The sequence below is a fragment of the Orcinus orca genome, chromosome 8, assembly GCF_937001465.1.
Source record: "Orcinus orca chromosome 8, mOrcOrc1.1, whole genome shotgun sequence".
In the NCBI taxonomy this organism is placed as follows: domain Eukaryota; kingdom Metazoa; phylum Chordata; class Mammalia; order Artiodactyla; family Delphinidae; genus Orcinus; species Orcinus orca.
In genome coordinates this window covers 9,872,646-9,899,154 of record NC_064566.1, presented here as the reverse complement: position 1 = coordinate 9,899,154, position 26,509 = coordinate 9,872,646, and the positions used below count along the sequence as shown (strand labels likewise).

The following is a 26,509-nucleotide window of genomic DNA, read 5'->3' as shown; positions in this document are numbered from 1 at the left end:
AGTCCCGCGGGGGCCCTGTCTCTGAGGCCAATTCTTCCAGGCCCTCCTGGAAGCTGCTCCACTCAGCTGTAACCAGCGAGTCTCTCCTTTCAGCGGGTGCCTATTGAATCTGTTCCCAAAAGCTTCCTGCCTGCCCCGCCCCCCGATATTTTAGAAACAGCTCTGAGGTGTACAGTGATGATGATTACCCTTTATTAAGCCCTCACAGCCTGCCGGGGGCTGGGAACATTCCGTGGGCATCCATCGTTTCAGCAGGAACGCAGGAGGGCCTCCCTCTGGGGGAAGTCTGGGGACACAGGTGGGTGCTGCGCTGACGGCATTGGGGTGGGGTGCGGAGCCCAGAGGGCTGATGGGATGGCAGGATGGGGACAGATGCTGGGTGCCCACTTGTGACGCACGCGGACGTGTGTGAGGCTGAGGCCCGTCGTGGCGCTGTGACAGCTAATGCTGACGGGCACCATCTGGCCTGAGTCACGTGGCGACCTGAAGCTCCACCAGCTCATGGGCTTGACAACTGGTCCGCTGGGAAAAGGCATCTGTTCATGGGAACGGGAGGCCTGGGGGGTGGAGGGAGGCCCTGAGTGGGGAGGCTGCAGGACAGTGGGTCTGTTACCCACAGACAGATGGAGGGCCTGAAAGTCGGAACCCCATCCCCAATTTCCTCTCTGACCATCTGGAGGGCCACCCATTCCCACGGAAATGTTCCCTGAACAGCAAATATTTTAGAAGACAGACCCAGGAAATCCCTACCTGGGGCCTCTATTCAAGGTCAGAGGAGGGCCTGCTGGGGTCTTCCAGGCGCCCTGACACTCCTTGCTTCTCAAGATGCTGCTACAGACAGGGTTTGCCAAGAAAGTTCTTTGAGTCATAAAACTTCACCCCTGGAAGGACCTTTGTAAAAACCAGGTCAGCCTGAGCCAGAGAGAGGCGGCCGGTTCCCAAAGGCTCACGGCTTAGTGAGAGCACGCTTGGGTCTCTGTTAAGAACACAGGGCCTTTCCCATCACATCACTGCACTGGGGGTCTCAAGTGTGCAGCTGGTGAAAAGCATGGGGCTTTATTTTCATTTGCTGAAGAAGAGGGGTGTGTGTGTGTGTGTGTGTGTGTGTGTGTGTGTGTGTGTGTCAGAGGTCCCCAGTTAAAGAGACAGGCCGGAAAGGTATCTAAGAAAGGCATCCTAAGAGAGAGATTGGGCGAGCTCCTGAAAAAGCTGTGCTCGGGAAAGACTTTGGGAGGCTCTGGGCCCGGTGACGTGTGGCCCCTCTGGTCCCCTCGAGTCCCTGTGGTAGGACAGTCTTGCTGCAGGGGCACGAGATGCTGGTCCTCCCGCAGCCGCCGTCCCCACCTGTCCTCAGGGGGGATTCTACACAGTCCCTTCTGCTCTGCTCTCATTTCCAATTCAAAACCTGGGGTGGGTGCTTCTGCTGGGTGGCTCCCAGGTCACACGCCTGCTTCCAACCTGCAAAGGAAGCTGGGAATTCCCAGAGTTTTCAGCTTCCATAATAGGACGTGTGGGTTCCGCCTTGTAAAGCAGTTGGGGTTCTCCAACCTAGGAGAATGCTGGGAGGCCCGAAGAGTTCAAATGTCCTTCACATGTGGGTTACCGTCAAGAAGAAGGAAATAAGAATTTGCGGAGCGCCTCCTGTGAGCCGGATGCCTTACACACCTGGCCGGGATGCTGCTGGCCCTTAAGGACTTTTCGTGAGACATGGGAAAACAGACCCTTCCTCTCTTGCCCTAATGGTATACCAATCTATGAGGTTCTGGATGCAAACGGAGCCCCTTGGACCTGGTTCCCGCGTGCAGGGCACCCCCTGTTCAGCTCTGTGCACGGCAGGTGTGGATTTCACAGGCATATACTCGGGAGCTCAGAAATGTACCTTGGCCTCTCTGTAACTGGCATCCATCTCTTTGCTTCCAGTTCAACTTAGTCCTCTCTGAATTGAAACTGTCGACTGAAAAAAAAATGCACAGCGTGAGAGTTGTGAGTTAAGTTTTATTTGGGGCTAAATGAGGACTACAGCCCAAGAGGCAGCATTTCGGATAGCTCTGAGCAACTGCTCCGAAGAGGTCGGGGGGGGAGTCAGTATATATGTGATTTTGGTGAAGGGGGGGGTTCATGCATATTTTTTGCAGAACGTTGCTGCGAGTCTTGTGAAGGTTACTGCTTGTCCCGAGGAGCAGACGTCACCATGAAGGATTTTAGTGCTTTTCTAGATACAAGGAGATGCAAGAAGTGGGCTCATAAAATCTTCTCCTGAAAATATCTAACTATCTGAACACCTGTTCTGCCAGTTTCTCCCAGAGCACAGAGTGCCTCATTCCTGATCTCCACCCCAAACTCTTTCAGGGGGTGTTGAAAGTCAGCAGCTGCAGTGACTCATGATTTCATCCTTGTGGAGGTAGATGGCAAGTGCCAATTGGTAGCTGACAAAACTGTCCATTCAGGACTCAAATCCAATCAGGTCAGGATCCGCCCCCTCCCCTTCATCTCCTTCTCCAGGAGGGTGTATACACGGAGCTCGCTGCCGGGGGAGAAGCACCCATCCATGTTGACTCCCCCTGAGATGTGGGAACTCAGTGGGCTTTGGTCATCCACACCTGTCCTCCCCGTACCTGATAGGGACAGAGTAAAGGGACAAAGTAGGTAATTAAATAGTTAATCCTACTAGGGGATTGTAAATAAAGAAAAAAGTATGGGAGACCCCTGTAAGTTAATGATCACTCAAGAAAGCAGGTTTGCTGAACCACAAAACCAAGCAGGCTTGCTTAGCAACAAAACCATGCAACAGAAGCATGACACACTCCCCCAAACACTAAAACAGTTATGGCATGAGACCCACTTCCTGCCCAGTGAGCTCAGTAAGTTAATGATTCCTAGGACACGCTCCTCTGGGCGCATTAAAAACAAAATATATATATATATATATATATATATATATATATATATATATATATATATAAGGAAATCTGAAATGCCATTTTTAGCATATGTTACCACCTTTTTGCTCATTTCCATTGTGCCATGACATTCCTGGCTTGACCATGTAGGGATAAGAAAACTCCCCCACCTGACATGGAAGAGGAGCTGATGATGGAAGCGTGACGTCTACTCAAGAGTGAGGAAGAAGGTGGTCTTTTCCCCCTCGCCACTTTTCCTTTGATTATAAAACTGTAGCCCACTAAGTCCTCGGGGCGAGGCATCGTCTCGCCTGCCCACTTGTGAGCCTCACAAGCATCCTATTCTAGTAAATCACTTCTTAGCTATCACTTTGCCTCTCGCTGAGTTCTTTCTGCACTGAGACGTAAAGAACCGGAGCTCCTCAGAGCCCCCCAAAACTCCACCTAGCGGTTTCGTACCAGCCCAAAAGCAACTGTGACACTCTGATCTCTGGTTGCCAGGGTCACGCAATCAATCCTTCAGCTGCCTTACCTGGACCACACACACATCTCCTCCAGGTCCGTCGGCTTGCTCTCAGACACACCAGGTCCGCACTGGAGGTGCATAAACTTCTGGATACTCCCCCTCATGATACAGGGGTGTATAGAGGATTCTGGGGAGGGGCCAGTTCTCCTCCATTTCTACTGAGGCTTCTCCATACCGTGGAGGCGGGCAGGGCATTGTGGGAGGACTGTTGCCTCCTCAGGACATACCTGGTAAAGGAAGTGTAGGTCCCCTCTGCCCCGGTGTCCCCCAAATGTACTTGGGACCTTTTCATGGCACCCTCAAACTCAGCCCAGAGCAGGTGGCCAGGGACCCCTTTGAGGGCCAGCATCCAGGTTTAGGAGTACTGCTCTGCCCCTTCTCTCCCACCTGCCTGTTGAAACTTTATCTCCTTTCGGGTGGAATCTTGGCTTCTGTGACGGCACGTGCTTCCCCACTCCAGGGCTTACAGCATCAGTTCCCTGCTCTCCAAGTTCAAAGCCAAGTTTTTTGACTTCCAAAAAATATTCCTCTCTTAAAACGGGCTCTGTGTTCCAAAGCCTCTTTTGCAACTCAAAGCCGAGGAATTGACTCTCTGTTCTGAGTTTCCTTTGGACAGCAGAATAGGAGAAGCTAATTTAGTGTCTGAATGGAGGGGAAGGGATATAAGGAAACTGCCTCCCGAGGAGCAGCAGTTAATATCTCAAAATGATAATACCCAGCTCCCGTGTTATCTCACTGACACGATAATCCTTCGAGGAGAGGGTGATCGCAAACCATTCCAGGGCTGGGACTAGGGTGAGGTGAGTGAGGCATTTCCCTGGGCACAAAATGTAAGGAAGTGCCCCCCAGCTGGGGAATGTAGATCAGTAGTAGTTCAATGCAGGCATCGGTGGGTTTTTTGTTTGTTTGTTTTGTTTTTTACTTTTTTTTTTTACTGCACTGTGCAGCCTGTGGGATCTTAGTTCTCTGACCAGGGATGGAACCTGTGCCCCCTGCAGTGGAAACGAGGAGTCTTAACCACTGGACCGCCAGGGAAGTCCTGAATGCAATAAGCTAAAAAATCAAAATTAATGCAAAAAACTCATGATGAACAAAATATCAAAATTTAGAATAAAGACAGGATTCGTACTACTGATCTTTCCTTTTGCTGCAGGCTCCAAATGGATCACAGCACTGGTACCAATCCTGCCTATACTGCATTCACCTGTTATTTCTCTTGATCACTACGGAGCTTTTTGGTACCTCCTTAAATTTTGTGCCCGGGGCAAGTGCCTCACTCACCTCACCCTAGCCGCCCTCCGCACCCCCCACCCCCACTTCCCCCCTCACCCCAGCCCCACTCCACCACTATTTGGGACTTTTTCCAGATTTGAGAATTGAGGTTCTGAGAGAGTGAGTAGCTCAAGTGGGACAGATGGCCCCAGGGAACCTGTGGGAGAGAGACTTCCCATTCATTCATTCAACACATATTCCTTGAGTAGGTACAGTGCAGCAAGCACAGGGCTGAGAACCACGGAACATCAGTGAACAAGGTCCCTGCTGTTGCCGAAATCTTGGCTTCTCTGTGTACCGATGCCAAACAGAAATACGGAAACAGAGATTTTGGAGGAAGAGAGAGATGGCTTTATTTTTCTGCCAGGCAGAAGGGAAGACACAGCAGGCTAGCCTCTCAAGAACTGTGCCCCCCCCTCCTCAGGGAATCAGAGATTTTATATGTGGGGCTTGCAGTCTGGGGTATATGATAAAGATCAAAGTAGTGAAGGTCTTGCATTCTTCTTCCTCCTGCATTATTTCAAAACAGTCACATCTGGCGTCAGGCAGCCTGGTAATTGGGTCCGTCTGTCTCTGGGTTATCGTCTGCGACCTTCTCTGTGACATGCAAATACAACAAGGGGTGATTTGCTACAAGGGAGTGCAGGATGTAATTCACGTAGTGTTAAAGAGTGATAGGTTCGCTTTGTGAAGTACAAATCTAGTTACAAGACACTACAGATTAGTAACAGTTAAAATAAAACTAGGATTGACTCACTCTTTCAGGCCAGGTTATGTTTCTTCTCTAGCCTGTTCACTGTTCCCTTTATTTTCCTTGTTCTCATGGAGATTATATCTTGGTACAGAGGAAACAGACTTCAACTAATTCATGGTTAATTATTTATTTAATTATAATTGGAATAAGTGATTTGAAGAAGAAATGTGGGAATTCAAGAATCTGTAACACAGGGGCTTGACTCCCATGTGCTCTGGGGGACCTGGAAGGATTCTCCGAGAGAGAGGAAGGTTGTGAGCCAAGTAGAATGGGAAAAAGAGGGACTAGCATGTGCAAAGGTCCTGGGGTAGAAAGAAGCTGGTGCATTTGAGAAACTGAGAGAAAGTGCGTTAGACCAGGCCAATTCTGTAACAAACAGCCCTTAAGTCTAAGTGGTTAAACATATTAAAAATTTATTTCTCATTTGCTTCACAGTCTAATGTGGGTCAGATAGCTCATCTCCAAGTGGTGACTCAGGGATCCAGTTCCTTTCCACCTTTAACACTGCAGAAAATAAAAGAGAGTGGAGGATTGTGTGGGATGTGGCATGCGTCACTTCTGCTCACATCCATTGGCCCAGTGCTCATTCCAGGGCCCCACCCCATCAGCCTGAGAGCTCAGGAAGAAGTGGTGGGTGGGGGGACAGATGCTGGTGACCCTTAGCAGCCCCTGCCACAGGGAGGGGGAGGAGGCCAGGCAAGTCCTTGGTGGTCACGATTGGGACCTGTGTCTGTAGTCTTGGAGCAAGACTGGACTTGCACTCGGCCACAGATCTAGGAAGGTATTAACATATGGGCAGCTGCCAGCCGTGACCACCATGGCCTCTTCCAGAAGGAAGGAGCCATCACGCTCAGAAGCCATTCTGGAACGTGGAACCTACCAGAACCATTAAGATGGTCAGGTTCCCATGCACAGCGTGGAGACGTGGCCCAGACCATCGAGTCAGTCTCACTCCCTTGGCCTTGTTGCTCCAGCTCCGGTGTCCTTGGAAGAGATGAAGGGGGTTGGCGGGGGGTGGGGGGGACTGAATGGAAAATGACACTCTCAGCTTTCAACAGACCAAGCAGGTCAGTCTCAGAGCTCTGGTTTCAGGGGACAGTGATCCCCAAGGTACGTCTAGGCTCCAGTTTCTAGGGAGTCTGGGGAGCAGATGCGCAGAGGCTGGGTTAGCCTTGTGAGTTTGGCTGTCTAATGAAGGGCTCTGGGCCAACGGGGGGCCAGAGACTGCCTGGGATTTGCTAATAGGAAACCCCTGAGCCCAGATCACAGCCCCTAGGGACCTGTTTGCTCTGCCCTCCCCAGCCTGTTTTGGGGTTCCTAGGCTTGCCTTGTGGGTTCTAGGACACCCCCAGTTGGGTAAACGCTGAACCCCAGGGCCTGGGATCAAGATCTCCAAGTAGGGCCGTCCTGGAAATCTTTGTGCTGTTTGCAGGATACGGGCAAGCATTTCGGCATCCTAGGTGGTTTCTCTGATTTTCCCTAGCTGAGAGGCAAGGAGACATAGTAGGAAGAGGCCTGGCTCTTCAATAAGATGGACTGGGTTGGAATCCTGCCTTTGCCCCTGACCAGCTGTGTGACCTTGATAAAGTTACTTAACTTCTCTGAATCTGTTTCCTCACCTGTAGAGCAGGGGGATTTAGTACCTGCCTGGCAAAGCTGTGGAGAAAGGTAAAGTAGATAACCAGCAGGTGCTCAGTGAATGATAAACATCATCACCTTTTGGAAGAGAACCAAGATGGGAGGGGTGGGAGCCGCACAAACCCCGAGACACAGACAGACAGACACACACGCACACACACACGCGCACACATCTTTCTTGCAGCTGCAGCCAAAGGGATCCTGTTAAAATGTGTGTCAAATCATGTCACTCCTTTGCTCAGTCCCCCAGTGATCTCTCACCCAAAGTCAAAGCCTTCACAGAGGCCACAGGCCTTCCGTGGTCTGCCCCCTCCCTTTCTCTCTCTGGCCTTGCCTGCTGCCAAGCTCCCCTTTCTCCCGGGCTTTCTGTGGTTCCAGAACGCCCAGGCACACCCCTGCCCTGGGGTCTCGGTGTCGCCATCCCCTCTGCCTGGAATGCATCTTCCCCAGATGTCCGCCTGCTTGGTTTGTTCCCTCTTCTTCCCGTCTTTGCTCAGATGCCATCCTGTTGGTGAGGCCTCCCTGGCCGCTCTGTTTTAAACGGGGTCCTCATTCCTCCTCGTCTCTTCCTTGCTTTGTCTCCTCCATAGCCTGATCATCGCCTGACACACCGAAATGCGTTTTCTTGATTATCTCCACTCACAGGAATGCAAGTTGCACAAAGGCAGGTTGTTTGTCTATGATGTTCACATTCATAGCCATCCCCAGTGCCTGGGCATACAAGTAGGGGCTTAACGTTTGTTGAATGAATACCTGAATGATGGTGAGGACTCAAGTTCTGGCTGGTGCAGGTAAGGGGAGTGGGCCATGGCACGAAGGATAGTGTCCCTTTCCTTTTTGGCCAAATGAGGGAGTTGGACTAGACCCTCAGGAGATCACGAACCATGGGAATTGTGCGCATCACTGAGCGAGTTCCAGCCTCCATGCACTTTTCTGGGATTAGGGTCACCGGCTTCTTACAGACATTTAACAGAGCCTGTGATCTCCCAGAGGAGCTAAGCACCCTCCCAGCTCTGACATTTCCTTGTTGGCTCTGATACTTGCAAATCCTTGCTTTCTAAGAACCTACGAGGCCAGCATTCCATGATCTTATTCAAGTCTCAGCTGCCACAGTGGCTCCAAAGATCAGTAGGGGGGCATGGGCGGGGGTGGGGAACCAGAGGGGCCTTGGCAGGGTCAGTGGGTCAGGCGGCTGGGGTGCTTGTGGGGGCACGGGAGGGGCGACAAAGGAGACTTCTACATTACACGTGCTGTTTTCTTCCTTTTATTTAAAAGAAAATAGATTTAAAGCAAGTATGACGAAAGGTGAGCAATTGTCAGCGCTGGCTTCTGGGCACAGGGGTGTTTATCACAGAGAGCTTTGTACTTTTTCTATATTTCAAAAATTTATTTTAAAAATACAGATTTGGAGGTGGGCAGGACAGTTATAGCTCATGATTAGGCACGGAGAGGCCGTTTTGGGGGGCCGAGGGGCCTGTTCTTTGGACATTTTTTCCAGTGCATGTGGGCAGAGGGGCTGGCCACGATCTGGGCCCATTCCTGGAGCTGTCAGCGCCCCTCCCTGCTCCCGGGTTTCAGTTTCCTGCCTTCCTGGGGAGTGGGGAAAGGCTGAGAGGCCCCGTGCTGGGGGTGAAGCTAATTCATTAGTGACGCCTTGTCAAGGACTGGGCGCCCGCGGTGACAGCGTGATTCACCGACACGATTGCCCCGCTGCCAGCCTGCGTGGGCCCGGAACGGCAGTACACGTTACCTTTACTCACTGAGCAGGGCCTGGTGGGAGGCGAAGGTACAGCATCTACCCGGAGCAAGAAAAAGACTCGGAGAAAGAAGAGAGCTGGTACCCTGTACCCTTGAACCCAGGAAGCGCCGTCAAGCCTGGTGCTGGCGTTGCAGGGGCTCGTGCAGCTCCTGCCCGCGCTGGCAGAGCCCAAGAGGGCTGCCTGGTGCTGGAGCGCCAGCTCCGAGCACGTGGTGAGGGGGGCTGGCTGGGCTTCCTCCTCCACAGCAAATGTTCCCTTGGGGAAACTGCTGGGGGGAAGGTGGGCAGGAGGGTGGGGGGGAGGTGCTCATCCTTATCCCGGCTGCCTGGCTGGGTTTTCCTCAGCTTTCTGGTGTCTGAGGTGACACCTTTTCCCAGTTCTCCCGAATGAGTAGAGGGGAGAAGGTTGGACTGGGGCTTAGGTGGGGTCTGGAAGGAGCTTGAAGTCCCTCTGGCTGGGTCTCAGGATTCTCCTACATCCCAGATCTGGTGTCTGGGCCCCACTTATTCTCTGCCCGGGGGCTTCTACCTCAGCTTGCACCTCATCAGTCTTCGTTCCAGGACAGGGGTCCAAGGCTAGTTCCTGGCTCAGAGCAGTACCCGTCTCTGTGTTCATCCCATGACACCCCTTGCCTGATTACAACTACTACGGCTCTGCTCTTTCGTTTATTTATCCAACACATAGATAGCGAGTATCTGAGAAAAAGCTGCCAGGAGCATAAAAAGGTACACACTGAATAATTCCATTTATATGAAATCCGAGAGCAGGCAAAGCTGATCCGTGATGATAGAGGTCAAGGTTATGGTTGCCTCTGGGACTGACTGGAAGAGGCAGGTGTGAGGGAACTCTGAGTGACGGAAATATTACACGGGTGTTTACATTAGTCAAAACTCACCAGACTGAAAAAACAAAAACAAAACAAACACACAAACAAACAAAAACTCACCAGACTGTACACTTATGATCTATGCATTTCACTCTATGTAAAGTTTGCCTCCATCTTTTAAAATGTTGATAATTTTCATGGAACGACTACTCTGGGCCAGACCCTGTGCCAGCAGGGAAGGAGACACGCTTACCTGCCCCAGGCAGCTTACATTTCAGGGGTTGTAGTTTTCATCCTTTCCTTGCACTGGCCCCTGCTGTCTGCCCTTGGGCTGGCCTCCTTCCCAGATTGTAGTGGAGATGGGAGTGGGGGTGGGTCAGAGGGCAAGACGCTGTCTAGAGGTCTGTCCCTGCAGCCAATTACATGGTCACACCCACCAAGGTGGGAAGGCAGGATGGAGGAGGCCTGGGCCTGCAGACTTGACTTCCTGGCTGTACACTCTACTCCCTGTGTGATCTTCAGCAAGTTGCCTGCCTAATCCCTCTGGGGCCACTTTCCTCATCTTTCTTATGGAATTAATAATGCCTTTGTCATAAGAGTTAGACTGAGGCTCTGCTGTGAGAATATTCGTGGACAGAGGTGGAGTCATTGTTTCCATTTATTGCAGTGGTACTTGGTTAGGAGCAAAAGTTGGAGAGTCTGCTCTCCAACTGCCTGGTTTCATATCCCAGCCACCAGCCAGCAGGGTGACCTTGGGCAAGTCACCCACCTCACATCAAACCTCTCAGAGCCTCAGTTTCTCCATCTTTAAAATTGGGGCAACGAGGGTACCTACCTCGTAGACTGTGGCAAGGACTCAGCGCAATGCTTTTAGCATAGTGCTGGGCACATGGCAGGCTGGCAATAAACCAGAGGGAGTGTTTCTGCTGGCAGCTCTGGCAGGAGGGATCGGAGCAGGAGGGGAGAAGTCATGGGCAAAAAGCTGTTGGTGGGAGCGTGTGCAAGAGGAACAGTTCCAGAACGAGCGTGGTCATCACTGGTGGTGCTCAAAGGCGCTTGAGTGCGCCAGTCCTCCGTCCACCGCAGCCACACACCGAACTTGAGCATAGCTGGAGGGACTCGGCAGGAGAGGGGGGTGTGAGTGCACGAACCAGGAACCTGCTGTGCACTGCGGGTGCACTGGGCGGGGAGGGGGGCGGAGCCAAGCTTGGGTCCCCGCAGATCCTCAGCTGTGACCCAGTCTGAAAAAGCCCAGAAAGGAACAATGGTCTGAGTTACTATCTTAAAGTGACCCCAGCGGGAAGACTGGGCGCACGCCGCTGTACATGAACGGCCGGCAATGACCGCGCCCCTCAGTCCCTCCTCGAGAGCCACTTGTCCAGAGTCCTGGGTCGCGCGCCGGCGTTTCCTCGATCCTTGGTTCCTTCTTCTTGGACTTGCAGCTCTGGACGCACACAACCGCACACCAAACGGCTCGCTGTGGCTGGAAGCATAGACAGCGTCTGTCGTCGGGTCTGTGCTGGCACGGTGCCAGGCTTGCGAACGGCGGATCTTGGGTTCCCTCGGCGAGCGCTGGCTCCTGGGCTGGTCGGGTGGGAACGCGGGGCGCGAGCCCCGGCGCCGGGACCCCGCTCTGGTGGCACCTTGGCCCCGCCCCTCCCTCCCTCCGCCTGATTGGCAGCCGCACGCGCGTCGGGGGTTGCCAGGGCAACGGGTCTCAGAGTTGCGAGTCAGTGCTAACCTGAGCCAGTCGGCCTCCGGCGAAGGGAGCAAGCGAGGCCGGAGGGCGGACGGCGGAGCGCGGCCCGTGGCGCGCGGCGGCTGGGCCCCAGGAGGGCGCCTCCTCCCGGCCAGGCACGGCCCCCCTCCCCGCGCAGGGGCAGGCCGGGGCGGGGGGCCCCGGAGCCGGCGCGGCCTTGGCCCCGTCGAGGAGACCGGGGGTTCGCGAGGGCGGGGCGATGCCGGGCGGCGGCGGCGGCCCCGGCTGGGGCCCGTGACCATGGGCATAGCCGAGTCCATGCCGGACGAGCTGCCATCGGACGCGGAGGAGCAACTGCGCAATGGCGAGGAGCAGTTGGAGCTGAGCGGGAGGCGGCTGCGGCGGCTGCCCAGCGCCGTGTGCGCTCTGAGCCGCCTGCAGAAGCTGTACGTGAGCGGCACGGGGCTGCGCGAGCTGCCCGAGGAGATCGAGGAGCTGCGCGAGCTGCGCATCCTGGCTCTCGACTTTAACAAACTCGAACGCCTGCCCGACGGTCTGTGTCGCCTGCCGCGCCTCACGCGCCTCTACCTGGGCAGCAACCGGCTGCCGGCACTGCCCAACGACTTCGCGCAGCTGCAGAGCCTGCGCTGCCTCTGGATCGAGGGCAACTTCCTGCGGCGTTTCCCGCGGCCGCTTCTGCGCTTGGTGGCGCTGCAGTCGCTGCAGATGGGCGACAACCGGTTGCGTGCGCTGCCCGCGGAGCTGCCGCGCATGACGGGCCTGCGCGGCCTCTGGCTCTACGGCAACCGTTTCGAGGAGTTCCCGCCCGCATTGCTGCGCATGGGCCGCCTGCACATCCTCGACCTAGACCGCAACCGCCTGGGCGGCTTCCCCGACCTGCACCCGCTACGCGCCCTGCGCGTCTTCTCCTACGACCACAACCCGGTCACTGGGCCCCCCCGCGTCGCCGACACGGTCTTCCTTGTGGGCGAGGGCGCCGTCGAGCGCATGGCCGAGCGCGACGAACCCACGCCCCGGCCGCCGCCCAGGCGCCCAGCGCGGGTCTTTGAGGATGAGGAGGAAGAAGACCTGCTCATAGGGGGCGGGAGCTCCCGGGCTCTGGGGCCCCCCGTGGACAGCCTCTGCGCCCTGGAAGCAGCTCCAGGACTGGGCACCTGAACCTGTGCTCTAGGTGTTTGGGCCTCGGCCACTCTGGGAGGAGGGCCTCTGGGAAGGTTTGTGGGAACGGTGGGTCCCTACTTGAGGCAGGGAAGGGGTCTCTTTGGGCAAGCTGCCGGGGACAGGCAGGCCTGGGGGTCATCTTCAGACATTCCAGGGTAGTGAAAAGACTGCCTACTGGCTGGTCTCTGGGCGGTCTTCAGGCCAACAAGTCCCGGTTCCGTCCAGTTCTTATAGCTCCTTCTGGTCCCTGATAGAGTCACTGACAACACAGTGGTAAAGGCACCAGCTTCTTCCTGGAACCAGGGTCACACTGACCATGGAATCATCCCCTTGGCAGAGTCTGGAGGCTCAGGGCACCCAGCAACCTCCCTCCTCCTGGAGTCTGGGTCTTCTAGGTCCACCCTTTCTGGCGCAGGAGCCGCTACCTCTGGTGTGGACCACATGCCTGCTTGAGGAAGCACTGCCCCCAGAAGAAGGCCTGGCCCAGGGGCAGGGGTTGGAGTTGGGGCTGGTGCCCAGGACAGACAGGTGTGGGAAACCGGGATTGGGGCCCTAACCATAGCTGCCCTTGTTCCTCCACCGGGGATCATGGTACATACCTCCCTCCCCAGGTCCCCTAAATTTTGTGTGGGGAAGGGGGGACTCAGAAGGCAAGGTCTCTGCCCTTGCCTTTTACTCTGTTCTGTTCTTCCAGCCTGTGCCTGGAATCTTGCTGGGAAAGAGAACATTCCCTCCCTTCCCCACAGCCTGAGTCTTCCAGCTGTCAAGTTTGAAAAGAAGCCACTGTGCCTCTAGGGCCTCCTGCACTGGAGAGAGAGGCTCTCTACTCTGGGCGGCTGCTCCAGTGTAGCCACTGCCTGTACTCTCCATTCCCTTAAATGGGCACCATCGGGGTGGCTGGCATGGCGTGGGGCATGGGACGAGCACTGTGTGCCTCCACTCCGTCACCAGGACAGCCTCCGGGGGTGAGGAGTGAGGCCTCGCTCTGCAATTCCCAGGGCCAGATCTTTCCCATCCAAGCAATAATGGGAGGAGGGCCCAGGGCCAGGGCCGCTCAGGGACACTGTCGGGGGCAGGGCCCCCTCCATGGTAGCGTTTTCTTTAGGAAGAAAAAAAAAAACTGGCTGTAAACATAAATTATATTTCTCGGAGAAAGAATGTGCGTTTCCCACATGCCTGTTTATTTATAAGCCCTGGGAGCACTGGGTCCCGTTGCTGTGGGGACCGTGGGCTCCCTCTGGCACTGCCCTCTGTCCATGTGCTCCAGCTCTGTGTCACAGTGGCCCTGGCCAACTGTTGTATCCTGTCTGGGGAACAAGAGCTTGTCTTCAGTCACAAATGGCTTTGGCTGCGCTCTCATCTGGCTGTATCTTACTCTCTGCCACCTGGCCACCGCCCGTCACCCCCAGTCCCCCTTCCTTGGTCTTCTCCAGCTTAATCCTCAAATTCCTGACTCTTAATATGTTTCTGAATCTCAAGCTTGGTTGACCTTTCTCTATTCTTTCACTGGCACTGACCCCCATCCTCCCTGTCTGAGTCTATTCTTCCCTCCTTCCATCTCCCTGGCTCCATTTTCCTCTCTCTGTCTCTCCCTCTTAGTCTTTTTTTTTTTTTAACTCAGTCATTACTTTCTCCCCTCACTGTTCAGAAAAAAAAGAAAGTATAAATATTTAAAGAAAGAGAGAAACTTGTAATACCTCAAGCCTAGAGGCCCATCTCCCTTGAGAAGATGCTGCCAGGCCACCATCACCATGGCAACAGGGATGATGTCATTCAAGGCCCAAAGGTCAGGCCTGGCCCAGCAGCTCTGCTGGCCACTGGGCTGGACCTGGGGGTTAGGAGGAGGCTGGGGATAGATCTGAAGGAGGCAGCTTGGGAGAGCGAAGGCCTCCAATGGACAGAAAGTGCTCTTAGGGTGGGAAAGATTGGACGCTGCCTCCTTCTCAAGGAGGAAGAGGAGTGCGGGGGTTGGCTGCAGACCTTGTCCCTCCCAGGGCTCCTCAGGTGCCCATGCTCCCCCTGTTGAGGTTCCATCAGGGCCAGTGGTCCCTCCTGGGGTCTTGGAACTTGCAGGAAGGAACTTGAGTTCTCAGTCACTCAGGTGGGGTAGGAGTGTCAGCCATCCAGACTGTCCTCTTGCCCCGTGATTCCTATGATGGCATATTCCCCTGGGCCTAGAATCAGAAGGCATGGATTTCAGTCCTGGGACTTCCCTGGTGGTACAGTGGTTAGGAATCTTCCTGCCAGTGCAGGGGACATGGGTTCGATTCCTGGTCCGGGAAGATCCCACATGCCGCGGAGTAACTAAGCCCGTGCGCCACAAGAGCCACAACTACTGAGCCTGCGTGCCACAACTACTGAAGCCCGCGCACCTAGATCCCGTGCTGCGCAATAAGAGAAACCACCGCAATGAGGAGCCCTTGCTCGCCACAACTAGAGAAAGTCCGTGCGCAGAAACGAAGACCCAACACAGCCAAAAATAAATAAATAAAAATTAATTAAAAAAAAAGAAGAAAGCATGGATTTCAGTCCTAGTTCTACTATTGACCGAGAGATCTTAAGCAAGTCATGCCCCTCCCTGCCCCCCAGGCCTCAGTTTATCCATCTGCACACAAGGAGCTGCGTTTATTTAGAGCTGATGCTGCAGCTCAGCACTGCATGTGACATGGTGCTTTTCCGCCTTCCCTTTATGCAAATCTTAGAGGTGGGGGGGGGTGCAGGGGAGCCACAGTTATCCTGAAATCACTGCCAGCCCAGATTCCCTTCCTCTCTCTGGTCTGTTTCCCTGTGCCTCTTCCCCCGTTGCACTCCCCCGAGGACTCTAGGTCCGGGCAAAGGCCCTGTGATAAGTCCCCCTGGGCCCTCCGGAGGCACACAGGGCTGTGCCTTTCTGCATCGTCAAGGACGGCACCCTTAGCCACAGCCGCTCGCCAGCCAAGCAGGGCTGCTGAGGCTGAGTTTCTCCGCAGGGAAAGAGGAGGGAAGTGTCTTACGGGCCGGGAACCAGCTCTGCTGCCTGCTTGCTCTTCACATCAGGAGCCGCTTTCTCTCGGGAAGTTAGAGGGTTGGGTTAAAGTGGGCGCTGATGCCTGGTTCGAGAGCGCTCTTGAGGGTCTCTGTCTCTATGTAGAAATGGGGGAGACTAGGATAGGAAAGGAGCTGTTGCCAGGGAAGCTGGGCGTCACAGCTCTCCTTGGTGATGAAGAGAGCACTGCCTGTTGGGGAGTTCTCACTTGGCCTGGGGGCAGCAGGGAGAAAGGGAGATGACTTTCGTAGGGGCACTTGTTAACAGTGGCCACATCGACAGTTCCGCACGTTGTTGGGGGGACAGTCAGGGGTGGGTGGGCCATGGGGGAGCAGGACAGAGGCCAAGGGAGTTGGCAGATCAGACCAGGAAGGCAGGCTGCAAGGACTGTGATGAGACCAGAGCAGAGGCAGCGATGGGGCAGGGGACAGGCCTGGGGAGCTAAGTGACTTGCCCATAAATGGGTGTTAGGCCTCCTAACCCAATGCTCGATCCGCGCCACGGGAGATCCTCTCTGGACCTCCATGGCTGGTGGTCAGGTCTGGGTGTGGAATAAGTGGGAATCGTAGCCTGTCTTCCTCCCGGGGCCTCCCAACAGCCCTCTGCTGGCCGGCGGAGCAGCAGAGATTGGATCCTCTCCTGGCTTCATTACCACCATCCCCCTCTTCCCACCCACACTCAGGGCCTTCGGAAAGCAGGAGGACAAGGTGCTCGGGACCTGGGGGCCCTGCCCAGAAGCCCCTCCGTCGCATCCAATGCCACCACATCGGCTTGCTCAGCCGTCGCCCCAGAGCTTTCTTAAGTCACCTGGGCACTCCCGTTCTGAGGATGGACGTTTATTAGCACACCCGAGTGTGCTGCACAGAACATGTATTCAGACAGGGGTCCCTGCCCAGGGGGGCTCACAATCTAAAGGTGACACCACACATACACACGGGACACAGACACAGAGAGCGGGGCAAGGGACACAGATGGTTGGGGAGACGCGGGCTGGGGCATATGGGGCGTGTTCAAGCGTTGTCCTTGTTGTCTTTGTCGGGGAGGGAGAGGAGAGCAGGACGCGGCCTGAGAGGGCCTTCCAGAAAGCAGCGGAATCCGGGAGGGACTTGCAGGAGAAAGAACACCAGAGGTCCCTGGCCCCAGGCACAGGGAGGGATGGGGGGTCTCTGCAGGCATGGATGAAGAGAGACCCCACGAAGTGAAGGCAGGAGGAGATTAAAAAAGGCCAGGAGGAGGCCTGGAGCCCGTGGCATGGGGCTACTGCCTCTGCCAGGCCGAGCTGTCCTGCTTTCAAACCTAGATTTTCCAGAGCGAGGCTGAACAGAAGTCCTGGCAAGGAGTGATCGTGAGGCTACCTCCCAGACCCTAGGGCTCCCTCCAATCTCTGAGCCAGAGATCAGAACCTTTTAACGGGACAGTTAAACCAGGCTGTCGGAAGTTCATGGGGCAGAAGGGGAGAGGGCGGGCAGCTTCAGGTGGGGGTACTTAGTGCAGGAGGCACCGTGGCCCCTTCACTCGGAGTGGGCAGGGGACACACGACAACAGAGGGCACTCATTTCTGGTGTGCCTGCAACAGATGTAGCACCTTCCTTCTGAAGCACCCCGAGAGCTGCCAGGCCTCGGCTTCTCCTGGGCTATGTGTGGGAGGGAAGGGGAAAGGGCTGGGATGATTATTGCTCTTCTGTGGACGGAGTGAACTGACACCAGGAGGAAGGAACTAGCTTGCCCGGGGCCACTGTGTCTGGAGAAGGAAGACACTGGGGTCCAGCTTCCCAGGCCCTCAGGTTAGGACCGGCCTTGGGCGTTTTCGAGTTGGAGGGACTTTTGCAATCCTAAAGGATGAAACCAGAAAAGGATGGAGAGAAGCCACGGGTCCAGCCAACAGACCCAGAGCTTCGCAGGGAACAGAAGGAGGAGGACGAGCTGGCCTGAAACCACAGTGGCCCAGCCAGAGTTCAGGTGGTGGTGGGGAAGGTGGAGGGTCTCCCTTTGATTTGTCTGACCTGCCTTGGAGGGTGGTTCCCCTGGGAACTGAGGAAGGGGATGTCGGGCTGGGTGAGCTAGAGGGGCCCCCCTCAGGCCCCGAGGAGACTCCACTCCCAATAAGCCTTGCTTTAGGCCTGATCCAGGGGGTACGGCTGCTCCTCTGATTTCTGGGTAGCTGGTGGGCTCATACGCTCAACCTGAGGAGGGGCTGGAAGGGTCTCGTCACCCGTGAAGCCAAATCTCAAAGGTGACAGGTGAGGGGAGATGCAGCCCCAGGCTCCCCATCCCCTCACCCCACTGCTTCTTCCCCTGGAAGGAGAGGGAGAGCTAGGACCCACGGAGGAAACAGGCAAGGCCCTACTTTTTCACGATCCTTTATTAATCAGAACAGGCCTTGCCACAAAAAGCAGGGCCCATTCCCACAAAAATATGATTTTGCAAAGAGGAAATCTTGCTGGCTTAGAGGGTGCGTGTGGTGGAAAAATTTTGTATGATTCTTTTTTTCCTTTTTTTTTCTTCAGTTTTCCTTCATTTCTCTTCGCTGCACATTTTTTTGTGATAGTGGGTTTTTGTTGTTGTTTTTATAAAACGCTTGCACTCAAGGACTCAAACACAGTACAAACAGCGACCACCAATCCCCACCCTTGGGACCCCAGAGGGGCTGGGGACTCTGGGGCTTCCCCTGGCTTTTTTTGTGGCTGTTTTCCTTGTCCCTTCCCTGGCGTCTGGCGCCGGTGGGCAGGTGCGGGGCCCTGGAGTAGGTGGAATTTGTACAGCAGTTATGTGGGGAGATGGTCACAAGAAAGGATACCTGAATAAGATAACGACTAAGTCTAGGGCGCCCACAAAGATGGCAGATGACCGCTCAGGAAGGGACCGGGGACACAGTGGAGAAGGGATAGATGGGCCCAGGCAGGCCTCAGCTATCCCTGGAGGCTCTGTGGGGGGAGGGGAAGGCGGGCCTTGCCTTCAGGCTACGGTAATAATACTTTACTCACGGGTAGCACCTTCAGAATCCTGCCCCCACCCCCAGGTCAGGTGACAGCGGCCTTACAACCTCTCCTATGAGGTAGGTGAAGTATTATTACCATCATTTTACAGATGGGGAAACAGAGGCCCCGGAAGTGTGGGTGATTTGTCCAAGGTCCTAGGATGGTGACAGGGCACGAGGGCCCTCCCCCCACCCTCAAGTTCCCCCTTTCCTTATTCTTCTATAGCCTTAGACCGCCCCCGCCCTCACCCCATACCACCCGCTGCTTCCCTTGCTAGCCCACCCTGCCCTTGGCCCACCACTTGCCACCCCTCCCCCGCGTCCCAGAGCTCAGGGTGCCCGTCGCGGTTGGAGAACCCCAGGCCCGGTTCATCGACGTGCCTGGGTGGGGTCAGATTTGGAACAGGCACGGCCTGGAGACGCTCTCTGTGTGTGATTGGCTAAGAGCTTCGGGACCGGGCTCGGAAAACGGGGATGCAGTTGCCCCGCCCACTCAATGCAAGTTGGTTCAGTCCCCGAGCGCTCTGTAGCAGACACCGGGGCCTGGGACTAGGCTCGCTCTCCCACCGGCCTCCGGCGCGGAGGGGCACAGGATTCCAGCGAGGGATGGAGGATGGCAGATCCCCTCCGCTTCTCAAAGCTTCCAACAACACCCTTTCTTCGCTTCCACTGTCTCCGGGGTCGCTGCCCTCCCGTCCCCGTTGGGGGCTGGTTCCCCAGCCTGTCCGATAAGGACCGTGCCGTTGGGGCAGACCCCCATTTTAAGCAAAGCTACAATATGGAAAAATTGGGATTTACAAGGAATGTGGGTGACTATTTGCTTTACGTTAGCACTCTTCACTCTACGAAATGATTCACCTACTTCGTATGATATTCCTCTAGATCCGTGAGGTTAGGGAGTAGGGGCGGGGTGGGGGGAGTGAGATTCTAGGTAAGAAACTTTTGATACGGGCAGAGCTGTGAGCGTCTACCGCACAGAGCAGAACGCTCATCTCAAAGGGAAGTCTACTTAAGGAAGATGGTTCCCGACTGCCTATGCTTTTGCCGTGCTAAGTGGGGGACCCTTTCCAGAGTCTCCTTCCTGGGGTGTCAGACCCATCTGGGGTTGAACTGTGCTCCCAGACCTCGTCCACAGACTGTAGTGTCAGGGCGCCACCTCGCGATGTGTGCCAGGAATGTCAGGCCCAGGCTCGCGGACCCCTGGATTTGAGGCTGTCACCGGCTGTCTTGCATCAATACCGGGACCGGCGTGGGGGTGAGTGGGCTTAAGCAGGGATCATCCCGAAATCTGCTGCCTCCAAGGGGATGCCAGTTCTCGTCTCTGCAGGAGCTGAGGCAGAGGAACCACAGCTTCTTTGTGTGGGGGCAACCCAAGAACTCACAGAAGCCTGGAATGTTCCCTGCTTCCTCTGCCGGAACTGAGAGGGGCAGAAGGAGCTGCTCTGAGGGACCAGGATCGGTGGGGAAGGTGAAAGGAAAGCCCTGGGGAAGGTCAGGTGATGGCAGATCAGAGACCACGACGGAATGAAAGGGAAGGTCTATGGGCACAGGGGATGGAGGGGTGGAGGCGCGTGGCTGGGGAGGTCTGCACAGAGACGAGGAAAGGGAAGGAAGCTGGAAGGCGTGGCAAACGTTGCCAGCGCGGCTGGGATACAACATCTGGGAAGGCTGAGGGTGCCTTTGGATGAGGGTGTCAGGGAAGAGAGCTAGTGGGGGCTTGGGACCCCTGAGACAGAAGGGAGCAGGGGAGTCCTGGTGGAATGTGATACACACAGGGGGTGCCTAATGTTCAAGAGACGAAATTGCTGGGGAAGGAGCTAGTGGAGTTTTGGGGAGGCGGGGTCGGGGAGGAGGAGGCAGCCCAGCTCTCAGCCCAGCTCCTGTCTGCCCCCTCTTCCCCACCCACCTTCCTCCATCCCTGCCTCTCCTCCCCCCGCCCCCCCAGCTCTGCGCATTGACTTCTCAGCCTCCAGCCCTACCTCACTTCACGAAACCCTCTCTGCATCGTCTTCAGCACTGCGGGCCCCAGGGAAACAGGGAGCGAGTTCCCCCACCCGCACACACGCACTCACGCACGCACACGTACACACACACGGTGGACACAACACAAGTACACAGGGCTGCGGCTCCAGGACCCCGGAGCGGGCTATATACGATCCTCGGTAATCAGGGCCCAGCCGGCACCTGAAACTGCCCTGGAACACGCCTCTCTTGGTGGGGCCGGGGCCAAACGCCTCGACCTCCCCTCTCCTGGGCCCACGTTGCGGCCTGGGGAGGGGGTGGCCTTTCTCCACTCCAGGCACTGCCTTAAAGAAAACGGGGGACCGTGCCCACCTGGCGGGCCTCTGGAGGGATCTGCTCGTCTGCCCGTCTGGCTCTCGTGCTCCGCCCCCCACTTCTTTAGTATCGGCAAGTCAGGAAGGAAAGGGGCAAAGCAGGAAAATGGCCCCCAGAGCCCCTCCACCAGAGCTGGACCGGTGGGGAATGGGGCTGGTTCTCCCGAGAAATGGGGCTGGATTCCTGGGACCCCTCCCTGGCCCAGCCCTCAGGATCCTTCCCTCACCCATGGCAGGGGGGCCAGGCCAGGCATTGTGCATAAAGTGGTGAGGGCATGATGGGGACCCAGGCCCTTGGCCCCCTGGGCCTCCCGTGGCCCCATTCAGGCCTTCAGCTGGTGCCACTGAGCCACAGGCTGCCGGGGACGCGCAATCATGTCCTTCCAGTGTTTCACCTCCCCGGGCCCACTCTTCCAGGACAGGTAGATCTGGGGAGAAAGGGAAGAGGACGACATTAGTGGCACTCTCTGGGGCGTCACCCCTGTGTCATTGTGGAAACGGAGTGTCAATGGTGGTGACACTCCGTTTCCACAATGGCCTGTGATCATGGGGACCAAGGGGCTTCTGCCTGCAGTGACAACCTACCCCACAGAGGCACCCCTCTTTTCCTTGTTGTGCCTCCCCTCGGGAGCCTGGGCATGCCTGGCCCTTCCGAATTGGACTCCCAGACTCTTCTGTGGTTTGGGATTGATGGGGATGGAGGCAGTTCTCTCCCACATCCTTCCCTCCCCCACCTGTTGGGCACGGCCTATCTCTCCTTACTGACAATCACTCCCACCTCCTGGGCACTTACTACACACCAGACACTGAGCTAGGGACTTTATATACATAGATCATCAAATCCTTACCTGTGAGGCAGGTATGTTATTATCCCCATTTTACAGATGGAGAAACTAAGGTACAGAGAGACTGACCCATAGTCACAGGATTTATGAGTGGTGCAGAGGGATTTGAATCTAGGTCTTTTGGGCTCTATCCTATCGGCCCAAGCCCACCTGCCTCTGTGTTAGGGGCCTCACAGCCTCGGAGGGCTGTGTGCGTGATCCCCGGGCTGACACCAGCCTTGTGACTGACGATTAGCTAACAGCATAGGGCTCTCTAAGCCACCCAGACCAAAGTGAGAACAAACCCACCTCCACCTTGGTTCAGACAACAGAAGGTAGCACTGTTTCAAAGGGAGCTATAAGTGGTGTCCAGAGAATACCCAACTCTAAAAGGCTAAGCTTCAGAAGAGCTTAGAAATAGGATGGTTACTTGGCCTGAGCTCGTCAAGGAAGGGCTCAGCAGGTCCTGCTAAGAACACATAGTCCCGCTGGGGTGGAGGTGATGCTGTCCTGGAGTCCTGTCCCACTTGTGACCACAGGTCGGCAAGTCATACTCCCTGGGCCTTGCTAGATGGCAGGCAGGGCCAGCTCTCCTCTTCGGGGCCAGCTGCTTCTCTTCCACCCCCAGCAGCTAGGTTCTCCATTCCTATCTGTCTGAGAGGTGTCTCCACCTCAGCCCCCTTCCCTGTGGGCGCCCAGGTCACCCCTTCCCACTTCCCTCATACAGGGCTGTGCCCTGGGTGATCCACGGTCTCCCCTCACTTGCTCCTGGCATCTACCCCTCCCCTCCTCCTGCCCTGATCACTGGCTTCCTGCACTGTTCCTGGTCAAACTTCCAAGCCTAAATGGACACACATGCCCTTACTAAGAACTCTTCAAAAACAACTTTCATTATGATAGTAGCTAACATATACATCCCAAGTTCTGTGCTAAGCCTCTCGCCTGTGTTATCTAATCCTCCCAGCACACTGTGAGGTTAGGATCGTCTTGCTCTCATTTCAAGAGGAGGAAATGAGACTCATAAAGGTTATGGCTGTTAAGAGGTGGACCTGGCACCTGGATCCAGGTAGTATGACTATCAGGAGCGTACTCTCAACACTAAGCCATAAACAAACACAGGAATAGACATGGATGCGTTTATGTCACAGAATCGCGTCCTGCAGAAACTCAAGGCCAGGCATGGATTTGGGGTTAAAATAGGAGGAGAGGTCACTTTCCACAAGGAGAATGTCCACGTATCTCAGGCAATTCTTACGCCACCCTGTGAGGTGCTGTAGGGTTGGTATTAGCAGCTCCATTTACAAATGAGAACGCTGGAGCCCACAGAGGCAAGTGACTGGCCCAAGGTCGCTTGGGCAACTGACCTTGGGGAACCAAGATGAGGTGGGAACCAAAGCCAGGTCTTTGGAGCCTGACTACAGCTCTCAATACTTGCCTCACGCAGCTCACCCTCTACAGACGGGACGCTGGGTGACATTGCTCCGATGTCCTTACCCTGTCAGAGGGTCCTGTCCAGAAAACCCTCTTCTGGGGATCCAGGGCACTTTTTCCTACCACCTCCTTCTTTCCCTGCTCTTCCAGCGGTCTGTCCTGAAGCGGTGGACCCACAGTAGGACACTTAGGGAGCATCTCGTCCAATCCTCTCATTTTGAGATGAAACAGAGGCCCTGACAGGGGTAGGGACTGACGCTCTCTCTCCTGCTGTCCAGCCCTGTGCTCGTCCACTACCCCGGCTGCTTCTCTGGAGAACAGACCCTTGCCGGGGGCCCCCTACCTTGCCAATGACGTCGTTGCGGCTGAGCTTGTCCTTGTCCATGACGGTGATGACGATGGTTGTCTCCCTCAGCTTCTCCGTAGGGATGTCGAAGGCAAAGGACTCGTTGAAGATGGGGTTCAGGTTCCTCTTCATCGTCACCGTCTTCTTCTTCTCCACCCGCTTGTCCTTGTACATTAGCCACACCTTCACGTAAGGGTCTGGGGGACAGGTGGGGGAAGGGTCAGAGGAGCAGCGGGGGGAAGCTGGGGCTGCGTGATTTCCCCAGAGGGTGAGGAACGCCCTAAGGAAGGAGGAGGGGGGATCGGGGGGGTCAGCAGATGGAGGGGCCGCAAGGGGCCTCAGCCATCACCTAGCGCCCTTCCGTGAACGCGAAGGAGAAGACTGAGAGGCCAGGTCTCACCCGAGGTCACGGACAAGTGGTGTCGGAGCTGGGACTAGAACCCAGGCCTCCCCACCGTCATGTTCGCTTTCCTCCTGATTCTGGGAAGGACAGTATCCAAGATGGCGCTGACCCTGAGGGTGCTCCGGAGACAGCGCCAGGGCTCTAGGGCAACGGAGCTGGGACTGGAGGTGGGGCACGGGGGACAAGGGTGAGGGCCACAGCCAGGACCCTGATGTCCACATGCAGTGAGACTCCCGTGCGCCAGAAGCTCCCCGGCCCGTCTGCCCTCTGCTGCGAGAACCGCCAGCACCTGACGTGCCCCCGATGTCCATGGCTTTGAGGTTCCGGGCTTTGATGATGTTCACGATGATGGAGTTGGCAGAGGGGTTGTAGCAGAGAGACAGGAGCAGCTCCCCTCGGCTCCCCTGGGAGGGACAAGTGGAGGGGTGAGGCTGGGCCACTCCTCTCAGCTCCCCTGGGAGGGAGAACAAGAGGGCTGTGGGGACAAGGGGAGCCCGCCCCCCCCGCCCCCCTCCCCGCCCCAGGACCCCTCCACTTGGACCTGGGTGCTTACCCGCCCCCTCTGTCTGTCACGGATGCACACCTGGTCTCCCCTCATCTGGCAGGTCTGGGCCCTGCTCCCCAGGTTCTTTATCACAGCCCAGCCTCCCCTGAGATTGTGGGTGGGAACTGCTCTGTCAGGCCCGCCCACCTGCCCTGCCCCACCCATAACCTTCCCAATTCCCTGAGCTTGTGAGGGGACTAGGACCGGGCCAGGATCTGCCAGCCTCCCAGCCAGGACCCGCAGGTGGGGCCTTACACTCCCATCGCTGCATGGCTTCAGATCCTTCCAGAAGGTCTGCATCTGGGTCAGGTCCACCTTGTTGAGGGGGATGGACACCTCCCCGATGGGGTCATTGCGGCTGAAGCGGTCGTAGTCCAGGACCTGGAGGTAGAGGATCCTCTGCACCACCTTCTCGTAGGGGAAACCTGGGAGACAGACAGCACAGGGGAAGAGCAGGACAGAGTGGCCACACGGGGCCGGGGCAGGGCAACGCTCCTGGGCAGGAAGGCCCCGGGAGGAAGGGGAGGGCTGGCCCTGTGTCTTCCTGCTGCCACCCCACCTTGGTGCAGCCGGCAACACCCACGTTCAGACCCTCCTGAAATGTTAGCAAGGACTGTCGTGGTCTCATCTGTCTCCCTTGACAGTTCTGCGAGGTGGACGGTATCTTGTCCATTTTACGGAGGAGGAGACTGAGGCTCCGATGGCTTAACTTACCTGCCCAAAGTCCCACAGCTAATCAAGAGCAGACTGGGACAATTCATTCACTGGTTCATCACGGGTCCATCTCGGCGACTGGGCAGTGGCCACCTTGCTCTCTGGGTAGCCCTGCCACTGCCAATCATCCTGAGACAAGCCTAGGCAAGTGGCCCTGCCTGAGATGGCCACAGCTGGCAGAAAGCAAGCCCCAGGAGGACTCAGGGCAGAGGGAAATGGCAAAGGCAAAGAAAAAGCAGTAGACGCCTGTCCTAGGACTCTGCGCTTCCCCTTCCTCCTCCTGCCGATGCACCAGCCAGTCCTCCTGTCCTTCCTCATCAGACCAGCAGCCGCCCCCGTCTCCAAGGCCACCTCCCCATCCAAGCCGCCAGCACCTCTTGCCTAGATAGTTGCAAGAGTTTCCAAACAGCCCTCCCCGCTTGTGTACTTTCTCTTACAGCCCCTTTGCAACACGGCAGCCAGAGTGATCTTTTAAAAATAGAAATCACATAATGATGCTCTCCTGCCGAAAGCCTTTCAGAGGCTCCCAGTGCACTTAGAATAAAAGCCGTGCGCCTTGCCTTGCCTTCAGGTCCTTCCACAACTTGGCCCGCTGTCCTCTCCTTGCTCATCTTGTGACCGCTCTTCACTCAATGACGGAGCTCCAGCCACCCTGGCTTTTCCTGCCCCAGCCCCACCGTGCCCTGTCCTGGCCTATCCTCTTCCATCAGGTCTCAGCTTTCTTTCCTGACGTGCCAGATGGGGTCAGATCCCCTGTTTTATACACTAGCACTTTCCTTTCACAGCACTTATCTCAGGCTGTACTAGAGATTTATGTTTCCATGAGTCTGACTCTCCCACTGGGCCAGCATTTCCAGGAAGGCATCTCTGTCCTCAGCCACCGGATCCCAGCATCTAACACTGTTTCTGGCACACAGTAGGCACTCGATTAAATATTTGTTAAGTGAATCAATAATTGAACAAATGAATAAATGCCTACGAAAGGGCATGGAGTGTGCTGGGCTGGAGCAGGAGATGAGGCCAGAGCGGAGAGCCAGGGGAAGGAGCTTGGATGGGACGGTAGGTACAAGGGAGCCAGGGCAGGTCTGAAGCTGGAGTCACAGCCCTGGGAGGCTTAGTCAGAGGAGGGGCCGGCCTGGGGCGGGCAGTGGGTGCAGGCCAGCCTGGAGGCCTGAGGTGCTGAGATCCTGAACCAGGGTGTGCGCAGGAAGAAGAGAGGATCCGTACTACCTTAGCTCAACTGGTGGAGAAGATGAAGGGGGAGGAAGGGTTCTGGAGGATTCTCGCACCTTTTGCCAAAGACGCTGGAAGCACAGAGTTACCTCTCACCAGGGCCGGTGCACTGGAAGAGG

The 26,509-nt window shown here is 56.0% G+C and overlaps 2 protein-coding genes across 13 annotated transcripts in view; one reads left to right on the top strand and one right to left on the bottom strand.

Annotated features, from left to right (window-relative positions):
• Window positions 1-11,341: 11,341 nt before the first annotated feature.
• Window positions 11,342-15,024, top strand: LRRC10B (leucine rich repeat containing 10B). Its single transcript, XM_004264190.4, has one exon. It carries the CDS (start codon window positions 11,676-11,678, stop codon window positions 12,552-12,554), a length of 879 nt encoding a protein of 292 aa, XP_004264238.1. The 5' UTR covers window positions 11,342-11,675; the 3' UTR covers window positions 12,555-15,024.
• Window positions 15,025-20,224: 5,200 nt separating this feature from the next.
• The window catches only part of SYT7 (synaptotagmin 7), a 64,164-nt gene continuing 57,879 nt past the window's right edge, over window positions 20,225-26,509 (bottom strand). For all 12 annotated transcript variants that reach the window (XM_049713309.1, XM_033414107.2, XM_049713311.1 and 9 more), the window contains 4 exons: window positions 24,699-24,868; window positions 24,189-24,303; window positions 23,494-23,693; window positions 20,225-21,323 (listed from right to left, as the gene is read on the bottom strand). In XM_049713309.1, the coding sequence (XP_049569266.1) occupies window positions 21,219-21,323; window positions 23,494-23,693; window positions 24,189-24,303; window positions 24,699-24,868 (590 nt within the window). In that variant the 3' untranslated portion in view covers window positions 20,225-21,218. The remainder of the gene's footprint in view (window positions 21,324-23,493; window positions 23,694-24,188; window positions 24,304-24,698; window positions 24,869-26,509) is intronic.

Bases quoted from the DNA above. Each gene is read 5' to 3' on its own strand.
- LRRC10B (XM_004264190.4), top strand. From the start codon at position 11,676: ATGGGCATAGCCGAGTCCATGCCGGACGAGCTGCCATCGGACGCGGAG.